The following is a 22,570-nucleotide window of genomic DNA, read 5'->3' on the forward strand; positions in this document are numbered from 1 at the left end:
CAGTAAACTTTTTAAGGTCCTTTTTTCTTATTAGATTGGAATGATGATTGTTACGGAAGAAGATTAGGGCCAATGGAAACAGAAAAACAGTGGGGACATCTTTTTTTCAGAGTTTTGTCTTTAATCCCAGAATTTTGAGGAAAAAGTTGGGAAAACCATCTTACAGCAACCAAAACAGTAACATCAACCCATAAGATCATATTTTATTGCAGAGTAGTTAAATGAAATGCAATATCACAAAATAAAAGCTCAACAATGTAAATATTACACAAAACTCACGTGCTCAATTGAATTTAATAAACAGGTAAATAAAGGAGCCCAATAAGTGAAAATCTAAATAAATTAGAATAAACAATTAAGTAAAACCCTGATATAATACAATAAAGTGTCCGTATAAAGACAAAAGCTCTATGTCCAAACAGGCCGATATTTATACTTGAACGAGCCTTAAAAATGCATTTATCAGGTATTTAAATGGTTGCGATTGATTTTCAGTCAGGCGATTAGCTCCAAAGTGAGTAAAAAGCTCAGCACCTGTGTGGCGTTTACTGGAACAATGTGAACGTATCCATGGAGAGCGCTGTGGTGACGTAAGCAACAGGTTGAACGGAGCCCCTCGCGGACGCCCAGTGCCCGCACTTCTGTTGTTTCCCTGTCCGGAGCTCACGCGGCATCATCATCAGCGGCACACGCGGAGCCGACTGCGTGCATGTGTGTGTGAGGCTGCGCTGCTGCACGAGACCACTGCAGCATTCGGCTGGTGCCTCAGAACCCATTTTAAAAACTAACGGCTCAAAACGAGACGGAGAAAACGGACAGCGGCGGGAAAACTGACGTCCTTCAGGTAGGAAAACCTTAATTTATTTGTTTTTTTGTTTTTTTTTACACCGTCATTGGGATTTTATTGCGTTCCGTCATGTCATGTCAGTACTGGTCACACACAGTGAATAACGGTTTTTATGTCACGAGCAGCGTCCGTGTAACAGCGACTTTATGTCCTGGCCAGCTGAACGATGTCGCGGTGATTGAGCACCGCACTAAATAGGCTGCTTGGTTCTTCTGTCTGCATAATCCTTACATTGAAAGAGCGAAGAAGACCAGTCATAATATTTATAATTTAAGGTATCTTTGACTGTGTACATCTTAGCTATGTTTTAATGGGTTTTAATTTCCACCATGGACTGGGCGTTTCTTGTTCGGTAAGTTCTAGTTTTATTAATTAGGGTAAAACTGGGAACAATGTGGGCAAGAGTAGACCTTCATTTGACTTTAAGTTGTACAGATTATGCAGCACACTTTGTATTTCATGAGTTACAGTCACAAAAATGCATTTCTTTAGTGTTTTTTAGTCAATTTATTCACACATGTCCAGCAGAGACTGCAGGCGAGTCTGAACAGTGCTGTCATATATTAGTGGTTACTGTCAGTGTTGATCTTCAGCTGCTTTTCTTCAGTTTGATGGTTGCTTTAATGGCACATGTCGTGATTGATGGCTGTCAGGCTCTCTCATTGCTATCCCATAGTTCAATACAACTCAGTACAGTGGCAGGTTCCATTTTTTTTTTAAATTTGAGGACTAATATTTAAAGTTGAAATTAAAGCCTAACAGGTAGAAAAGAAGCTGACTGGTCAAAATAAGTTGTAAAAATCTTTTTTAGGACATGATTTATGCATCGATGATTTGCTATTAGAACACTCTCTGGTTAAAGATTTTCACTTATGACTGCAAATCTTTTAACTGTGACTGCAGATGTGTCATGAGGACATTTTGAAATGTCACAGGATGATTGAAGATTTGTTTTTCCAGTCGTTTCGTCTTTGTGTTGACATTCAGCGTCCTCTACCAGCAGCCTGCACTACAAAGCACCTTCAGCATACCCAGGATGTGTTTCAGATATCTCACTCTGACATCAGCAGTAAGGCTAAACAGTCACACGAAGGTAGGTATCAACTCAGGGTTTATCAATCTAGCTGCGAGCGTGGTCACATCAAAGAGGCGGCGTTGGCAGCATCTGACCAATTACAAACATCAGTGGGTACACAGGAAGCGATGCGGCTGATTCATAAAGTTAAACTGGAATATTAGACACATATGAAGAGGTTAAACTCACAATACAGATGAAAGCAACACAGCTGCTGCAGACTAAGCAACAGTGTGAGAGAGGAAATGTTTATTATCTTAGAATGTGTGTGCTTTCAGGGCTTTGGCCAGTATGACTGGAAAGGACTTGCCATATTAATAAAGTCTAGCCAATTTGAAGCCGGTAAGGAAATGCAGCAGAACTGCTGATTGTGTAAATTGATACTCCTCAGTGTTACGGCTCTGTCATTAACACACAAACAAAACTGAGGGATTACATTAAAATGATGTTTAGATGCGTGTAGGGCAGCTTTATTGTTTCAGCTGCTGCACCAGTGGTGTTAATGGTCTGAGAGCGGGCATATAAATGTTAAATAAAGTGGTTTCTAATAATCAGTTTCTTGTTGATGCTATTTTCCAGGGGATTGATTGGTCTGTAAGAGGTGGTTTCATACCTTCTGGTCTCTTACCCAGAGCATTATCTGTGTCAGAGTGGGTTAGGTCTGCAGCATAAGTTGCCGTGGTGAACTAGGATCTTAAACCTGAAAAGCCAGGGTTAAACCTGTTATTGCCTCAATAAGCACCTTATCGTACTCCGTGGTCAGGCCTCAGGTGTGTGCACTCTGTGGTTGTTTGTGTATTATATAAAGATTTGTTCTATCATCTCTTATTGCTTTGTGAAAATATAAGAAGCAAAGGGCCGCATCCTCTTAACACTACTGAAGAGAGAAATATTAGCCTCTGTTTCTCTCTCAGGCGTCTGCAGGTTGAAGTGAGGATCCTGCCTGAAGCCATCTCATACTCGGAGTGTCTGGGGAGTAAAATTGGCCTCCATCAATGCTCATCCCACTCTGACCTTTCAGCTTGATATTTCTGTATGGGTTTGTGCTGTTTTATCGCAGATTTTTCTTTTAAGCAGCATACAAAGCTTTAATACTGAAATTTTAAGCAGTTTTTCAGTTATACAGTTGGAATTATAAGTTCCCCCTTTGCATTGTGGTCTTTTTTTATGAGGTAATGTGGTGCTTGCTGCAGTGTTATTACTTTAATTTTCAGTACACTTTAATCAGATGGGTTTTATTACAGCTGATGAATATTCCCACAGCATAGCAGTAAAACCAATTAAAAACATTGTGATATCTTTTTCTCACTGAAGGTGTTCAGTGGACGTGGTGATCATTCTCTCAGCAAAATGTGTAACAGATATGATGGTCCGTGTTTTTTAATGTGAAACTAACACTGCTGGAGCTGTGGACCAGCACAGCTCTTAACCTTTTTAAAATAAATCTACTTTTTTCCAGCTTATATTCGTGTTTTATCAAAGTTCAACACACATTTACCCTTGCCCATCCAAACATTCATCAGGAATTGTTGAATTTCTGTCTTTGACAGATGCACCAATGAGTGCTCTGCATGCGCTTTCATACACGCATTAAACAAACTGGGCTTCCTGTACAGATCGGTGAGTGGATAGGACTTTCTATAACAGGAAGATGTAAATGTGAGGTGGAAGATGGAGGGTGCTGTAGTAGGGCTGGGCCATATCATACCGTTCACAGTAATACCGGTATAATGTTGGGCAATGATAAGAAAATGAAATATCGTGATAGAATATGGGTAAAACACGGATGCGCAGTGCCTTTGTTTCATACGCACATGGTGGCAAAAGCATGGCGGCGACGGAGAATGAGGAGGGAGAAAGCAGATCGTTGAATGAAACACATGAACCAGAATTGGTTTGTAAATTGCTACAACTTCAGTGGTGTGGAACTGGTTTAGCTTTCGTCCGTCAGATACACAACAAAGCGCTATTTTTGGTAGAGCATGCTAGCGGGCCGTCGTTATTACCGTGTTTTTTGGAAAATACTTAAAATCAATCCTTTGATTTTTCTGAAAATCGACAGTGCCCCTTATAATCCCGTGTGCCTTATGTGTGAACTCTGGTTGTGTTTACTGACCTCGAAACGATTTTATGTACACGGCGCTCGGAAATCTGTCAAATGTTTTAGTACGACTTTGCTGAGCTACAAAGCCGCACCGCTCGATGGATTGTCGGAGCATTACGGCTATCGTAGGCAGGAGCCTCGCGGAGTGATACGTACTGTGCTTCAACATAATGTTACCGTATTGTGTGTGTATAACCTCTTTTTAAGTTTTGTGGATATTATACATGGTTATACTGAGGATATGTCGGCCAGTTTCCACTGGAAATGCCTTTTGGTTAAACTGTCAGCAAGGAATTTACATTTTCACTGTTAAATTTTTATATAACTTTAATGCACATAAAAAAACCAGCTGCTTGTTAAGTGGAAATACATTGATGTTTTGGGTTTTTTTGCACTAATAAAGTTGTGGAGTTGTAAAGTGTTTTGTCTAGTGTCAATTATATCGTCAGTTATATTGTTATCGCAACTTTTCAAATGTATATCGTGATAAATATTCTTGGTCATATCGCCCTGCTCTACCCTGTAGTATTTTGATGTAGAAGATGATAATCTGCAGGCACTCAACCCAGAGTGTGTGTTTAACCACACTCTGGCAAGCATGCAGGTACTAACATCCAAAAAAGAAAGCTTAATGATGACATTAATGTTATTCAAAATATTTGCAGAAATTATTCTAGAGCAATGTTAACCACAAATTTTTGACTGTAAAGCTTTGACAGCAGAACCCTGATGGTTGTAGCTGTTGCTGTTGAGCTGTGCTGTGATGGTGTTTGGACAATGAGTGAACAGCTGATTGTGCTGGATACAGAGGGCTGCTTTGTCTTAGCTGTACAGTCTCTCCTGCTCACTTATCTGCTGAGCTACAGTGTCTTCTTTTTCTGTGTGGCACACACAGAGGCTTTAAAGATTGATATACTGTATTTGTGCAGCTTTACTGTTGACATTTTGGTTTTTTGGTGCTTATTTTAGTATGTGTCTTTGTCTGAATTTGCTATGTACTAGTTAAAAACAAAACTGGCAAAAGTATACAAAAGAAATGGAAACATTTATGCGAAATCTGGCAGATTAAAAAGAAAAACAAATTTATGAAAATGAAAAATTACACAAAAAAACCTGACATTTACAAGCCAACTTGCAAGTTTACAAGGAAATTTACAGAGTTGAGAAAACATGACAAATATATGAGAGGAAAAAAAATACTTTGTCTTGTAAAATTGCCAGTTTTTCTCCTAAATTTCCATCTGAGGGCTTGACTTTTTTTCTCTCCATTTTTAGCCCTTTGAATTCTTTTCCTTAAATTTCCCTAATATAACATTGTAAAATTTTTAACTTTACATAAAATAAATATTACATTAAGAAAACACCTGAGTTATAGGGGTGAGCCTCAAAACTATGTCATGGTATTTCAAAACAGTTTATGATAATGATATTTCTGATGGTATATAAAAAAAACATTGATGTTTTATGGATGCTCGCGGGCAGTAGCATGTGTAAGTGTACGAAAAGCATTTTCCTTCTTTTCCAATGAGCTACTGTCACTGATGACACACTTCCTAATTTGAGGTGTGAATCGAGGTGCCAGCAGCAGCGCTGTAGTGCAGTAGTATTGACACAGCATTATATCCAGTAACACAGCATAAGTCAAATGTAAGCACAAAAGCAGCCTAGTTGGTGTTTTCCCAGGAACGTTTCTGTATAAAATAACTCCCTTAAACGCTTCAGTTCAACAATAACAAAAGTATGTTCACTTTGTAACACTTCAGGAGTTGCACAACACTGTCACATAATAAAACCTGGGATGTTGTGTCTTGGGTTGAGCTTTTTAATCAGCTGCTTAGAGCCCTGCTTTTCCACCATGTGACTACATTGGTAATTTGCACACAGTTTGGTCCTCCTGTTATATGAAGTGCACTTAGCAAAGCTCAGTGGACTTATTTGTTACCCTTCGGGTCACACATGGCCAGCTGCTTGTATCTTCTCCATCGTCGGCTGGTTTTAGTCTGTGTTGTGCTTTTTCATTCCCAAGTGGTGAAACAGCAGAAACTGTTTTCTTACATTTTTTTTTTTTTTTTTAATCAATTTGTAGGTGCTGAATTGTCATTAGAGGCTCATGCGGCCCTTGCTGTCAGACATACTTGGGCTTGTCTTGTTGTGCGCACTTTGGAACATGAATACATGCCATTGCTATAGCAACAATATTTTATTAAGTCAGTGTTATCGCAGAAGATATCATGGAAGGGCACAGCCCTACTAAAGCACCAACTGCTGTACAGAGACATAAAACAGCCTTTTTCTTTCACATATTTGAAGTGTCAGTCACAGGCTGCGTGAGAGAAATCAGGAAGGAAGGAAGGAAGGAAATGAAAATCTAGAAAGAACAAGATGTGCAGATGTCTCTATCAGGAACATGTTGACATTCGCCTCCACACTGTCTGCACATTTAGTCGCAATGTTTTTCCTCCACCACCTTTTCCTCCTCCAGTCTTGTGTGTTTTGCTGCATCATGTTTTACAGATGAAGTCACTCTGTACAGGCAGCCTTCAGCTCTGTGGATTCAGTATTCAGCTCTGTGATTGCATTTTTCATCCTCAGCAGGTCTCTCTTCGACTTCACCCCTAGTCTTGGACCACTTGCAGTCAGCTCTAGGATCTACTGCTGGGTGTCTCCAGCAAAAAGAGCTGTGCATTGGGACTGCTGTAACGCATTTGTTTACTCTTAGTGTTTGTGGGTAATCTGACATGAGCCAGGAGAAAGCAAGGTTTGTCTAATGAAACCTGTCTGAGAAAACAGGAGTTTGACCTGGCTAACTATTAGTTTCAAGTTTCATGTTACATTACTCACACGAATACAGTTGCACTGAAAACCCACAAATATGTGCCCCTATCTGCCAACAAGACGAGGACGACAAACAGAAATGTTACAATAACATTTTCAGAAGCTATTATGACGTTTTGCAATTTTTCTCAATTTTTCCGACTGCCTTTGAAGAGCATCACTAAGCTTGTCTTCCATTTCCGATGGTCAGCAGCATCACAAAAATCCCAGCTTTTGTAACTAAAGTAACAAATAAAAAATCCAAATATACCGTAGTCTGACAAAGAACTTTAACTCGTGCAAAAACAGATTTCGTGTTGTCACTTCGGTATCTGAGATTGCATGACCGGAATGGAAACGCAGATTCCAAAAGTAAATACACAGCCTTTACTTGCAAGAATACAAAAGTTTATAGAAGAAGGCAGCTAAATAAATTTCAGGCAGAGAGCACACAAGAAGACCAACAAACTTTGACAAAGACTAAAGGGAAGAACATGGCTGTAAATACACAAACACAAGGTAATCAAAAGATCACATACAGGAGAACACAGCTCAAACTAATCAATACATTAACTTTTGGGAACTAAAACTAATAGAAAAGCACAAGAAACCAAATAAAACAGGAACTAAAGTAACAGGGGTCCAGGAAACTGTCACGGTCCTGGGTCGGTGACCCAGTGTTTTGAGTTTCTTGTGTCTCTGAGTTTTTGTATAATGCTCTTAGTTCTTTGTTGCCCCAGTTTATTCTATAGTCTAGCGTCTTAGTTTGGCTTTCTTGTATTCTGTTTAGTTTTCTGAGTATTTAGTAGCTGCCCTCTGTGTCTCTTGGTTGTTGTTCTGTTTCTTAGTTGCTCTGTCTCCCCTAGTCAAGTCTGTGTCTGTGCTACGTCCTGTTTTACTTTGAAGGTCTGTGTCTCATGTGAGTGTATCCTACTTTGCTTCCTTGTCTCGTCAGTTCTGATTTTCCTCCAGCTGTGCTCTCCTTCTGTGTCTCATTCCCCTTGTTATTTCCCAGTGTATTTAAGCCCTGTTTCTCTGTGTCAGTGTTGTGATCTCCCTCATGCTGTGTGTTTCTCCCTGTGGCTCCCTGTTTTGTTAAGGATACTCAACCAAATACAAAGAAAATTCAGAGAATCAAATATAAATAAAATCCATAAACACTAACCAAAAACTAGAATTATAGAAAAATAAAACATCATAATACAGAAATAATAATGTAAAATGGTAAATGGGTATTTGTATAGCGCTTTACTAGTCCCTAAGGACCCCAAAGCGCTTTACACATTCAGTCATCCACCCATTCACACACACATTCACACACTGGTGATGGTAAGCTACAGCCACAGCCACCCTGGGGCGCACTGACAGAGGCGAGGCTGCCGAACACTGGCGCCACCGGGCCCTCTGACCACCACCAGTAGGCAATGGGTGAAGTGTCTTGCCCAAGGACACAACGACCGAGACTGTGGGAGCCGGGGCTCGAACCGGCAACCTTCCGATTACAAGGCGAACTCCCAACTCTTGAGCCACGATTGCCCATTTACATTCATTTAATGTAAATGAAAAGAAATCCAAATCAATCTAACATTCTTCAGTAAACAGTAAATAAAACCAAAGCAAAGTCTCTAAAAACATAAAAATACATAAAACTCATTAGAACATATGATTCTCAACAATAATACCAAAATACACAAAAGCTCTGAATGATATAACGTAAGGCATCAAAACAACAAAGTCACCGAGCGTGACAGCCACCCCGTTGCATAGACTTTGTATGCAATCGCCTCTTCCTGAAAACTAAACTTCAAATCAACCTACAGGAGGTTCATGCACTCCAAAGCACGATTGGTTGGTTTACATTTAGTCAACACGATGATCCCGGGCAATCACACTTAACAGAGGTGTTTATATCTTCCTGGTATTTCTGGCTATATAGTAAACAAAACTGGGTTTACAGAAAATGAACCACATTGGTCATTTTCACGTCAGTGGGCAACAAAATATTTTCTATATATTTTGGAAAAATCCCAGCAATATTGACTTCAGTTCAGCAGCTGTTTTATTAATAAAAGTGGTTCTGTGGTTTTTTGATAATCTCAGCTCTGACCTGCTTTACATTTCCACTTCTAATATTCCCTAAAGGGACCACTGAAGTTTAGCCTGATGCATATTAACGCCCTGAAATCACAGTTGTTTGTTTACAGGAGCAACAAGCATTAACTGTTTGGTTTAGAGGGCACTTCAGATTAAACAGAAGATCCATGTTGTGTTTTTTTATCTAACTCTTTGTTCTCAGTAATGCAATGCATGCTTTTTGAATAGTATATCAGGTTAGTTTATAATCGTTTCATTTTTGATTCAGCTCACACAATATATTCCTCAGTGTTTTGGTGCCCCAGGCAGGTTATGATTTGTCCTCAATAACCATTTGCCCCACCTGTGGCACCTCCAATCAAAGACATATGGCTCAAGTCGCTGCATTAAATTACGTTTGGCACTGGAAAGGAAATCCAAACATCATGGCTAAGCAGTAAATATGTCTCACTGCTTTCACTGCATTCATCCTCATCTGTTAGAGCATGCCTCCTGTGAATAGGCTCCATATTTCCAGTGTTACCAGAGGTAATTTTTGGGAGCAGCCAAAAATCTGGTCAGATGTATTGACGGCAAGCAGCAAAGTGAAATACAACAGATTACTAACCTCTTCTTTATCCAGCAACCTCAGTTCCCCACATGATCTTGAGATTAACCGATATATGCACTCCACTCTAGCAAACCTGCTTTGGTGTCAAAGATGCTACTTAAATGCTAAATTATTATTGATAAATTATTCTTGGGTACCCAAGTCTTTCTCACATAGCTGTTATAGAGATACTCAGGGAACCGTCTGAGCAGGAGAGTTGCTTTAACATTAAAATGTATCTTTACATTTTGAAGAAACTAAAAAGAGACACAAGGACGCAAACCTGCCAGGACTAAGGTTTGCAGGATTGCTGAGAAAATTATACAGACCCACATGTATTAGCACTGAAGCACATTTGACACAATTGATATTGTGACAACAAAACAATCAGTACGATACAATGACTTTGTGTCAGCATAATGCCAATACTAATGAAGCTGTAAGTAAAGACATCTCTAATGGAAAACAAAGCTGTGACTCTAATAAATGTCCTGGTGTCATAGTAAATCTACACACAGCTGCAAAACATTTAAATACGTATGTTAAATTATTTTGGCAGCATGCTATCCACAGAGTAAATTTCTTATTGATCACACTTTAGATAAATTTAGACTCTTGTGTACAACAATTGTTAGAAGTCTAAGTACAAGTAAGAAGGTCCTTGAGTGACAACTTTGTCTTTTGTGTTTGCCCTAAATATCAGGCCTTTGGTCTCAGCAGAGGAGAAGGCTGACCTTGTTTGCTAAACTCTTTCAATGATTTGTCCTTTTGGGAAACTGGAGTTTTTTTTATTTTTATGTTTTGAAAACTGGAACACTTGTGTAAATCATAATCTGATGTTTTTCTGGGTCAGTAGGATATGCTGTAACTGCAAGGTTTATATATAATTAATAAGTCCTTATTTAATCATGTGCAATGTTGATGATGACGTATAGTTTCTACTGGTGGTGCTTTGCAAAGGTTCTCTGTAGTAGCAAAATGTGTGTCGATTGAATGTGATTTGTATACGTTATGGTCACTTTAAAAATGCTTTTTATTATGTGTTTAAAATATCACGAGGAAATCATGGTTAGACATCCTGAGATGATGATGTGTTCTAGGTTTTCCAGCTAAGTGGAAAAATTTAGGCTATAGTGAAAAATGCGCACCAGAATTTCCTTCTCAAGTCACTGGTTTTCTGCAGTTCATTGTTGCTGATTTGGTCTAAGGCCTGCTGTTCAACACCTGTTGCTTAAACTGTATTATTATAACATCCACATCAGTTTCCTAGGCCATCTTCATCCTTAAAGTTAAGTTAAGGTCTAGCTCAAACTGTACGACTGAATGGCAGGGGTTAGAAGTTTGTAGGTCACGATGCTCTGATGTGACTTGAGTGCTCACATTGTGCATCTATACACAACTGCACACACGCTGAACTGGCGTGCTGCTCCGTCTTTTTCACTTCCATTTCTGTGTTTGCGTATGCGCAGTGTGAGAGGTTGCGTTAAATCGGCCCGTGGCACTGCTTCCACATTGCGATACCCTCACGAGGGGCGACCAGGATTTCAAACAGGTTTGATTTTCTTGTGACCATACGATTGCTGATTGGGAGCTGGTCGTGAGGTGTTAATCGCTTCTCATTACTCCGTGTATACTACACGAAGCACGATACACGATTAAGGCGAAACTCGGGCCGATCCCCAAAATGGTCACATGAGTGGAAAATCGTCTCAAAATGGGCCCAAACTCTCACAGTGTATGCCCAGCTTTTATTTCCGGGTCTGAATGCGGTTTCATTTTCTAAAGCCAAACAAACATGAGGCACCGCTGAGAGGTAAAAATGGTCCAGGCTTTTTCAGCTCAGCCTGAGAGGGATTGAATTCTTAGACTTACGAATATTTGATATCTGGGATACAGTGAGCCTTCTGGCTGTAGTGTACACCTCGTGTTTTAAAAACTTACAGATCTGCGACTGAGAATGGCCACTAACTAGTTTTGGTGGGAGCTCATGACAGTTCAAACAAACAAGATAAAAAAAACAAGAGCCTCATCCAACCTGAAGCAGGATTAATACATCATCACTTAATATGTATTAAGTGTGTGTAGGGTAGAGTATTAACCCCTTTGTTCACGCTTTAATGCCTGAACATTAGATCTAAAATAAAGCCTGACAAGGCATTCGAAAGGCATCACAACATCAACCTTATCAACAAAACAGAAACCACATTTCTTTGCTGTACAGAACTGTGCTGACGGGTTTTAGGTGTGTAAATTGTGTCGGAGCGTCTTAGTTAAAAACTGTTGTTTAGAGACGCTCAGTCCCCTTCAGACAGCAGCACATATGGTGAGGTTCCCACCTTTCCTGCTGTCACTAGGATCAGAGCAGTGCTGCATGTCTGAAGCTGTGTCAAACACAGACTCTTTACCTGCGTTGTGTTGTTCCTGTGGCGCTGCAGCAGTTTAGTGATTACAGCTGTTTCAGGGTTCGACGTGACAGTGACCAGGTGCATTAGGCTGTCATTTAAAATGAAAATGGCAGACAGAAACACCCTCCTTCTGTTTTCTCTCATTTTGACCAAAAAAGGCAGTGTTGGTTATCTGCAAGGATGATAAATGTGAAACTATAGAAGGGTTTAGTCAAATGTTATGAAAACTATGCTAAACTTCTAAATCTTCCATGTTAAATAATTCAGACATATCATAGTGTGACAGAGTGATCTGGGATGTTTAAGGAGCGAGAAAAGTAAAGAGCTGAAGGACTAAATAACGAAACGAGAGCGTCGTTGTGAAACAAAACGCACAGCTGTAAGAACTTTATCTGACTTGCCTGTCTTTACACATCAAACTACAGCCTTACTGACAAACACAGTTTTTTACAACACCTGAAAGTAAAAAGTTGGTGCCATAGTGTCGTTGTTGATATAGTGTGCATAAATATAAATAGAAAAGTGTGTGGGCAGGTGAGGTGACCTCAGCTGAAGTTATTTTGCCTGTGGCCAAATAAAGTGTTGTCCATCCGTGCAGTTGGATGTCCTGTAGCTAAGACACTGGCCACAATCCAAAATCTGCACTGAGACAAAGAGGAACTGACAGATGGATAGGTGATGGGGGAGAAGGTGGAAGGAAAACTGTGTCAAGACAAAGAAAGAGAGCCAAGGAAGGGGAGAGGTTGACATAAAGATTGAAAAACCTCAGTAGCACATTTTCCCGTGAACCACTTTTGTGCTTCCTCACTCGTTGGACAGTGAATTTATCCTCCTAAATTTAACAAGTGCACCCTACTTTTTACCTCAGGAGCTCAGGTAGTGCTCTCATCACGTCACAACCTGCCTCACATCTGACGCACTTTAGGTCCTAAACCCAGCACCAGACAGAAGAAAAAACACTTTTATCGGGTGTTAAAACTTTCTGACAGGCTGTGGGTTGAGAGTAACTTTAGACAATAATGGTTTAGTTATGTAAGGCTATAGAAACAGAGCTGTCTGCAGAGTGAAGGGAGACAGTCTGTGGACTAAAATACCAATTAATCCTTCTGCAATTTAACTGTTAGCAGTAAGCCGGTCCAGATAAACAGCTGCTGGTGTGAATCCATTGTGGTGCCTGTAGACCTTTTACAGTTCGGGTGTCTTTGCATACCTTGTGAAAAACTGTCCATACAGAAGGAAACTAAAGAAATACAAATTCTTTGTGATTATATCTGTATATTATATATAGCCACGATTAGTTGTATATTTATTTATACTTTTTATTATTACTCCCATTGGCTGTGACACAAAGCTCACAAGTCATTGATTACTCAGGTTGGAGGTCTGATCCCTGGCTGCTTCAGTCTGCATGTCAAATATTCTTGAGCAAGTTACAAACCAGAAGTTGTCCTCCAATACGTCCGTCAGGGTATGAACGTGTGTTAATGTTAGATAGAAAGCACTTAAGTAAAAAAAAAAGGAAAGAAAAAAGTGCTTGTATGAATGGGTGTGAAATGATATAAAGCACTGAGTGCTCAAGTAGAGTAGGAAAGCGAACCAGCCCATTTACCACACTTTAAAACAACTAAACTAAAACTAATAAAAGATGGTACAAAAAGGGTAATTTGAAAGTGATGTCTAAATTTCTGCAGTTCCACACATACACATTTAATCATTAGTACACGTGTTGCATGGATTTCCTGCGTTGGCACAAACCTCCCAGTTAAGGCAACCACACTTATGAATGAGTCATAAAACATGTGCTCCCCGGATAGTTGATGAATAATGGCCAAAACCATTTAGTTGTTCTAGACTCTTAAGCTCGTCTGTGTCTTCTGTAAGTTGCTTGTTTAGAGGTTGTGGCTGAGCAGTGTAGCTGTGCTATTTGCTGAAATCTTTATTCTACCATTCAGACCTTCCACACTTTATCCACATGTTTCTCTCACGGAACTGCTTTTTTTCAGTTAGTAACTCCTCTGATTTTTAGCACTTGTATATTCAGCCTGGCTGCAGGCAGATGTTGTTGTTGTTGTTGTTTACAGGAAATTTCCAGCACAATAGACATTCAGTATCTCAGGTTTTGCTTGAATGATAGCATGTGGGTGCTGAATCTCTCGCCAAATATTTACATTTCCTGTTTTTATATTCCGCGTCTCTCTGAATGTACTATGTGCTCACTGTGAACTGCACAATTCACTGGGACAGAGGACTCTGTGTGCTTTTATCTTCTGTACATAACAGCTTTGATGACGCCTAATCGTGGTTTCCCTCTCACACTTTCACCCTGTCATTTCCTCACTCTCCCCTTTATCACTCCATCTGGTCCTTTCTTGTTTGCCCCACCTTCCATCATCCTCTTCACTGCAGTAATAATATCTGATGTCACAGTTGCCATGGGAGCTGTGCGATAAGTTTGCTGGTCGTCTAGTAACAGACTTCAGTCACAAAAATTAAAATGGAAATGACAAACAACACACTGAACTGTGCACATTTTAAGATGGGGATATGTATATAGTATAAAATATATTGCTTATGTTAGCACGTTTTAATAAAGTACTGTCATCTTATTTCACCTATTTCCATTTTGCAAGCAAAATGTAAAGAAATGAAGGGTGCTCAGTGCTTACTGCACATCACTGTGTGGTATAGAGCAGAATAGTTTTGGCTGAAATGAATTACACAGGAATTTCTTGAGCTAATGTTTTCATTCTTGTGGAAGAAGCTGTCTTATCAGATCCAGGAACAAATCTAATTTTTAAATAAATCCATCAATTATGTCCACATTAGGGCTGCAGTATCACCAGGTAAAATGGGATTTTCTAGATGTCCTTCACCACAAAACATTTTCTTCTGGGAAATCCCAGCTGCACTTCGATGCCATATTTAATCTATCGAATGAGGTTTACATCGGGTTTCCTGCCACTTTTGGGTGCCCAGAAAACCTCCAAAGGCAGGTGTCAATAATCACCCTTATAAGACATATGAACCACCTCACCTGGCTCTATTTGAGATGAAGGAGCAATGTCTCTGCTCCAAACTCCTCAGCTATCTGTGGAGGGCTGTCCACACAGAAGTGATGCAGGAAGCGACTTCCAGTAACTTGAAGTAATGTCATGTGAAATAACAGCTTGCAGTGTGAAGTGAGTGAGTCCATTCTTGTGTTTATATGTTAAGGCTGAGGAAACTCGTTTTGGATGCTTGTGTCTGTCACTTCATTCTTTTTGGTTGCTACTCACAGCTCGTGACTGTGAATGAGGTGCAGCTTTACAGCGATGCTACTCCAATCCCCCTGAAAAATTGCTGCCATTACTCTGTCTTTAGGGGTAGATGGAGAGAGAGAGACTTGTTCTTCTTCTGTGGGTGTAGTTCAGTCGTTCTGCTCCAGATGTGGCGTGATAGATTAGCTGAGCATGTAGGACATTTGATTATCATAAATCACATGTTTGAGCTGTAGATCAAATACAGGTCAGTGTGTATTTCTGTGAGCTGATCTGCATCTTCTGGGTTACTTTAAGCAGGCCACAGTAATGAAACCAGGACACTCTCACACGCTCTGTCTTGCTGAGTCTACTTTTTCTGTGAATACATTTTAAATTGAGCTTTCTTTTCTCCTCCTTAGGTAAAGAGTTTGGTGGCCAAAAATCCAGCTTTCCCCCTCTCGCTGTCCTACATGTCTTCTCTCCTTTTCTGTCTCTCTCTGTGATGCTGGGCTGTGGCTGACTGTATGCCCGTGACCAGACTGAAGCTGGGGAAGCTAAAGGTGGTGCGGCGGCAGCTGCTGCAAAGGTACAAAACACCATCACCATTACACTCACTGTGGTACATACAGACTGTAGTTGAATAGTCCAAAAATGGCCTCTAACCTCTTTTTTTCTTAGTCATCTTTCCTTGATCTTGAAGGAAACATTGTAAGTTAATATAGCTTCTAATCATTATTTATCAAGGTCCGGTGGATTTAGAGAAAGCATATAATGGAAGCCAAGAGATGAACTGTGGTACTTCATGAGGAAGTCATGGAAAAAGTTAGGGCAGAGAAGTGTGTGAGGGTGATGCAGGACATGTATGAGGACAGTGGTGAGGTGTGCAGCAGGAGTGATGGATGGGTTCATAGTAGGGGGTGAGATTACATCAGGGATAGACTGAACTTCTTGTTGCAGTGGTGATGGACAGGCTGACCGATGAGGTCAGGTCTCTGAAATATGATGTTTGCAGAGATCAGGTGGAAGAGAGCCTGGAGAGGTGGAGGTGTGCACAGGAGAGACGCTGGGCAGAAGATGTTTAAATGAGAAGGAGACAGATGGAAAAGTGAAGATGCGAGGAGCAGAGATGGTGAAGGAAGATGAGTTTAAATAGCTTGGGTCAACCATGCAGAGCAACTGACAGTAAACAAGTAAGGCGAACAGGCAGGGTGGAGACATGGTGGGGACACATGTTAGAGGCAATTTTTGACACAGGAATAGCAGCAAGTGTGAATGGGAAGGTTTACAAGATGGTAGTGAGACTTGGTATGATGTTTGGCACTGACAAAAAGACAGGAAGTGGAGAGCAGGGCACGCAAAATCACCAGCCCGACGTCCCAGGGCTAGCGATTTTGGGAGTAACCAAGATAACATTAGAGTACATCAGAGAGACAGCTCTAAAGTAGCTTGAATGGAGTGTCCTGAATTATTTTTACACACTGGTACAAAGAGGCATTCAATAAAACCAAATACACCCTGATTTCAAATCTAGAATTTAGACCATTTTAATTGTCATTGGTTCCTCGGGGCTGAACTTAATTTGTTTTAAAGTATCAGAAAATAACTTTTCAAACATCCTCTCTGTACACGATGAGCTTTACACTGTTTTCATGGAGGACTGTTCGTTCTAAAGTATGACCATCTGTACAGGATGAGTCACACAGCTTATTTATGTACCAAGATAACCTGAATGCATCATCTAAACTGTGCTATTTTCCTATGTGTTTACTGTAGGAAATGTTTGTTGCTGGCAGTTTGTTGATTTCAGTAAAATCTCGAGCAACCAGCACATTGTCATGCAAAGATTTATTAATTTTAGATGTTAGTGAATCTGGGTTTTCACTCAACATTATTTTGATTAGATTATTTCACACCCTGCACTACTCTTCTTTGCTCATTTCCAGCTCAGTATTTTCATGTTGGAGTACCTTTGTATGAATCATAGATTTAAAATAATGCTTATTCATGATATCAGTTGGACACAGTATAACACAGTGGTCACAGGATCATTAAACATGCTGTCATGATTTGAAATACTGTGTACATCCTCACGTTTATGTGCTTTTCTTTTTTGAGTCGATGCTCTTGTTTTTAGTTTTCTTTTACTCTTTATGCTGTAAGGGCCATCGACTTGTCAGGGGCTGCAGGTGTAAAGCTAAATCTGGCACATTTATACATTGACCCTTACTGTGCATGATCCCTTTTTTTTTTTTTTTTTAAAACATTTGAAAACAAACCTTCTGGGCCTTAATGCTTCAAAGACGAGCCCTTTTAGCTCCTGTCTTGTCCTTCCTGACTCTCTTCTGTCCCTTCTGGCAAACAAAGGTTTGAACAGTAGGTGGGTGGAAGGCCAAGATTTGGGGTGGGGGGCCAAAGAGACCAGTCTGAAGCCTGTTCCTTTGGATAACAGAGGTTACCTCCTCGTAGGCTTTGTCTACGTTCTATATGAAGATTCACCCCTGCGACAGAAAAAACATAAATGTCCAGTTTAACATCTCAGAAATGACAGTAAAGTGTGTTGCTCAAAGCCTATTTGTAATAAAATTGTAGGAGTACAGTTCATTCATAACATGTATTTAATATGTTGAATGCTGTATTTAGGAAAGTGTCATCCTGAGTGTTTTTGTATCTGTACCAGGTATGAACACCAGCCATTTGTCTCCTGCCTGGCTGGCCTCTACGGCTGCCAATGGAGACGATACCAAAGAGCCCGGGCACAGCCGGGAGAGTGCTGCTGCAGCAAGGTACACACACACACACACACAGTCTGCAACAAGCAGATTGTTGGTTAGTTTGCTGATTGTGCAAAGAGTATTGATTACCCAGCCGGTTCTCCTCAGTCTGGCCTGCTGACTCTGACTGTCAGTAACTGCTTTTTCTATGAAAAAATATCAGTATGTGCATATGCTCTGTCAGCTGGTTTTAATATTTAGTGGTTCTATTTGCTCCTGGTAATAAAATACGTCCTCAGCATCAGGGAGTTTGTGCTCCAAATATGAATGTAAACTTTTTTTACCCCGAGAAAACGAGTTCGCCTTTAAACTGTTTAACATCTTCACCAGTGGAGTATGATACATATATATTTGATTTTTTTCTTTCTTTTGTGGAGTAGAAATGGGATGTTTGATTGAACTTCTGTGTGTGTTTTACAGGTGGAGTGTGGCAGCTTTGGCCTCCTGATCCTCACCTTTTTCCTGAGTTTTGTGTTCCTCTATTTCTGGAGTGAAGCCCAGAACGACTACAATGACTTTGACTGGTTCGTACAGAGCACACTGACAAGTGCTCACACATTAATGTTTTGCCTCAGGCACATATGTCTGGAGAGGAAATCTTTACTCTCTATTTTCCAACTGATTGGCAAATGGTTGCTGAAGGTTGCTGGGTGAAATCAGTCCCAAACAAGGTTCTGGACCAAAAACCTTTGCAATGGCTTTGGTCGCTAGAAGATTGTCACTTTTGCCCATAGTTTGCATTAAAAACACAGATGACATGTCTGCAAACACTCAAGCAGTAGAGAAAATGCAAACTAGTAACTGAGAATGTTTGCCTTCAAAGTAAAAGTTGTTCCTTATTGCTGAAAGAAAAATGTCACAAAAGATGCAACTTTTACTTTGAAGACGTCTCCATTTCTGGGTTGCATTGTACACTTCAGTTTCACAACCACTCATCAAGTGTTTGTTGTAATTTTTAGTGCATCCATTGTTTTATGTGATGGAGTTGGGATGTAGCCATAAGAGTAGAGTTGTTTGGAGGAAATAAAGTTGAAAACCAATCGCCACTGAAACGTTTTTCAGAGTCAGAAAAAGACAAATTGAGCAGCTGTAACTGTCATAAAGCATTTGAATCTCCCACAACATTTGTTCATAAGTCTAAGTACACTCGTATGCACTGATTCATGAGCAAGACACATTTTGGGAGTTCATTCAATCGTCACCGATTTTCACACTTTGAACTTTCACTGGTTATTTTTTTGTAACAAAACCTACCTGGTTAGGTTTCAAAGAAAACATTGTTTAAGTTAAAAATACAACTGTTGCTGCTTTTAAAGAGCTTTTCTGTTCCAGCTTTATCTGGTTAAACATGTGCTCCACACACAAAATATGCATAAAACACATCACTTACAGATTCATGACAACTGTCTCCAGGAAATGTTGCAGTTTTTGTCCACAGGTATAAATGTCCACAGTTGATGGCTGTTTGATGTTTTGTTCAGAGTTGGTGTGAATTAAACTGACCAAACACACCATGAAGCACACTTTAAACAGACATGAAGCTGCTGCTACAGTTTTGTTTCTGTCCTTTTGTATCTTCAGGTTTAACTTTGGGAATCTTGGGTTCTGGTTCCCCTGGTCTCTGGTCCTGCTGATTGTTGCTGCGGCTCTCTTCACATACATCGCTCTGCTATTGGTATGAACACCGATTTCAGATTTCAACCCGTCTGGAACCTGGAAATGTAATAGAAAACCAATAAAAAAAGAAAGAAAGAAAGAAAATAGTGGTTGCCACTTTAATTCCCTGGAGCTGCCATGAAAACCTTTGTATTACAGCTACATCAATGTTCTTATTAAAGTTCAGCAAGTTTTCAGCAACACCTTATTGGGACCAACTTGACTGTTTGTTTGCTCTCCTGTTACCAACCTGTGCCCTCCTGCAGTTATGTAATAACAGCAAAGCATTGAAATATGACAGATTACTTGTTTGTTTTTTATTTTCACTTTAACTGGAGTTCTTCAAACCGTTTTATTAGACACAAGTGTGCACCTCGGGCTTTATCAGCAGGTTGTTTGACATTTAGGAGCTTGTCTTCTTCTCTAGAGTGACAAACTTATGCAAGACTTTTATATAAAACGTGAAAGAAAAATCTGTATTAACAGTTGACTTTCTGCTTTGAAGATTGGCTTTGATCAAATCTGTAGAGATTTGACTGTTTTTATTGGACACATGAAAGAAATTTAATAATAAGAAAAAAATCAGGACAAAATAAATGTGATTTTTTTTTTTGAATTTTTTGTTCTTGAAGTTAAAGGTTTAACAGATGGTTGCTTTAATCAGCTTTATAAAACACTAATATTAATAGATATTGGATATTAAGAATATTAATGTCTGACACTCTAATAAGCCTGTTCTGCACCTGTTGTTTAGGTGCTGGCGGTGTGTTTGCTTTCTGAGGGCCAGAGGTTGTACCTTCACTGGAGCCACAAGGTATAAATACAGAAATGTAAAAGAGCATGAACTGTTGGTTTTTCAGGTCTCCGTTGGTGTGCATTCACATACATTGTATTTTCTCGTCTTCCTCTCTTTGTCAGTCTGGTATTGTGGTGACGCTGGCGTTCTCCGTCACAGCCACCGCCATCCTCTCTGACCTCTGGAGCAAAGAATGGAAGACTCTCCTCCTCTCTCTGCAGGTGAGCCACACCAGCCAATCACAGCAAGGAGTGATTCGTTTTTTGTTTTTTTCAAATAATTAACCACACAGTTTATTAAACATTGTACAGTTATTATTGTAGTCATAAATATTAGCAGAGAGATTTGTACAGTTATGTTTATTACTTGCTGTTGCTTTCTTTTTATATTTAGGTCACAGCACCTTACCTACATGTGGCTGCAGTGTCATTGATGGCGATTCTTTCCTGGCCAATAGCATTGCATTTCTTTCGCATGAACAAGAAGGGTAAGGGATGTGATTTTTGCACTTTAGAAATAACACTGAAAGTCTGGTGTAAAACATGGGTTCAACCTTCTTAGGGTGAAGCCAAAATGGAAATGTCTCAAATCTGCCATCTTTTTAATGGCCAGCAGGGGGCGACTCCTCTGGTTGTGAAAAGACTTCGGGTGTTCGTTACTTTACAAAGTTTCAGGTCAAATTGAATAAAGCATGAAGTTAATTTAGTAATTTATTCATTCATTTCTTGAGTTACTGACTAATGACTTGGCGGTCCTAAGATCATTCCTGGAGCTTGCAGTGTCTTCAGTTTTTCAGTCTGATCTGCTGAAGTTCATCATATTTGATTTTTTTTTTATTATTATTTTATTTCAAATTTTCAAAATAAAAACCAACACAAATCCCAAAACAAACAAAAACAGACAGGCTCAGATGTGTTCCAGAAAAAACAATTAATTCAAGCAAACATATACTTCACAGAACACCACAGGATAGAGTACCAAAAGCTGGAGTTGATGAGAATTTACAAATCTGGGGAAGGAAGGAGGAGTGGGGGACCTCCTTTCCCTCATCATATCTGATTTTTAAACACCAACATGCAGACAGCGCAAACACTCAGGTTGATGCTTTAAAACAGAACCTGGGTGATGTCTTTGTGCTTTGTCCATGTCTTTCATACTGTGGGTGGTTGTGCAGTTGCAACACTTACTGATGAGCCTTTCTTAAGCATCTGATTCAGTTTTTATATGCTTGATTTTATAGGTTTTTAATCATATCTGTTTGTAGATCTACATGGAAGAACTCGTGAATCTAAATCACATGAAAAGTAGTTAAATATTTGATAATGCTACACCATAACTACACCCTTAAAAAAACTATGTTTTTATGTTTTATTATAATAAAGGGAACAAATAGCACATTTTTGTCTCAGTTTAGAACCTGTTCTCTTTTAAAAGCCAGAGTATCAGATAGTTGGGAAAGAGAGAAGAATAGAAATAGGTATATGCAGCCTATCAGTACAGTAACTGTAAGAGAAAAAAGGCTGAAGGATCTTAGGGAATTACTTTATTGGCTTTTTGGCTGCAAAGGTTGTACTCCTGAGCAAATTCTGTCAAAGCTTATCAACCTGTAGATCTCCCTCCAGCCACCATTAGGCACAAAAGGATTTTCATTTGAGTAATTTTCCTACAAACTGAGTGTTTTTATTGGTCTCGAGGTCATTCTGATCTCATGCCCTGCCAGCTCTGCCCCTTTAGCTGCCATCTGTTTCTTTTAACCTGTCTTCAGGTTGCTTTCTGTCTTGTGTCATGTCCTTTCCTCTCTGCTGAATGGCTTTGACCTCCGTGTCTCTTCACTCTCTTTTCTCTCTGTTGGTACTTTCTCTTGTTGCTATGGTGATTTAGCAGGCAGAAGGATGCAGACTCGTGTCAGGGGTCTGTGCTAGCAGAAGCAGATTGTGTAATATGGCTTAGTCCTCTTTAATGTTTTGAGATAAACATCTGGACAAAGTTAAACTGGATACTGGGAGAACTATTAAAGCTATTAAAACCTGTAAAATGAGCCATTATTGGCGATTAAGCCCATCAACTTATCAGGAAACTGGATGTCCCATAGTCATTGCCTCCTGTTGGTCATTAGAAAATAATCCAGACTTTGAAGCTATGTGCGTTTATTATACTTGGTTAAATCTATGACTTTATTT

The 22,570-nt window shown here is 39.7% G+C and overlaps 1 protein-coding gene across 5 annotated transcripts in view; it reads left to right on the top strand.

Annotated features, from left to right (window-relative positions):
- Positions 1–552: 552 nt before the first annotated feature.
- LOC146503854 (glycerophosphodiester phosphodiesterase domain-containing protein 5-like) overlaps positions 553–22,570 on the top strand; it is a 44,131-nt gene continuing 22,113 nt past the window's right edge. The window contains exons 1-9 of one of the 5 annotated variants that reach the window (XM_085184047.1): positions 555–844; positions 1,808–1,940; positions 15,587–15,753; positions 17,845–17,950; positions 18,359–18,462; positions 19,520–19,613; positions 20,349–20,408; positions 20,513–20,611; positions 20,784–20,877. In XM_085184047.1, coding sequence (XP_085040173.1) covers positions 15,692–15,753; positions 17,845–17,950; positions 18,359–18,462; positions 19,520–19,613; positions 20,349–20,408; positions 20,513–20,611; positions 20,784–20,877 — 619 coding nt within the window. In that variant the 5' untranslated portion in view covers positions 555–844; positions 1,808–1,940; positions 15,587–15,691. Of the gene's footprint in view, positions 845–1,807; positions 1,941–15,586; positions 15,754–17,844; positions 17,951–18,358; positions 18,463–19,519; positions 19,614–20,348; positions 20,409–20,512; positions 20,612–20,783; positions 20,878–22,570 lie in introns of all 5 variants that reach the window. The other 4 variants (XR_014877844.1, XM_085184048.1, XM_085184046.1 and 1 more) reach the window with 4 other exon arrangements.

Source organism: Neolamprologus multifasciatus, chromosome 14 (genome assembly GCF_963576455.1).
Source record: "Neolamprologus multifasciatus chromosome 14, fNeoMul1.2, whole genome shotgun sequence".
NCBI classification, from domain to species: Eukaryota; Metazoa; Chordata; class Actinopteri; order Cichliformes; family Cichlidae; genus Neolamprologus; species Neolamprologus multifasciatus.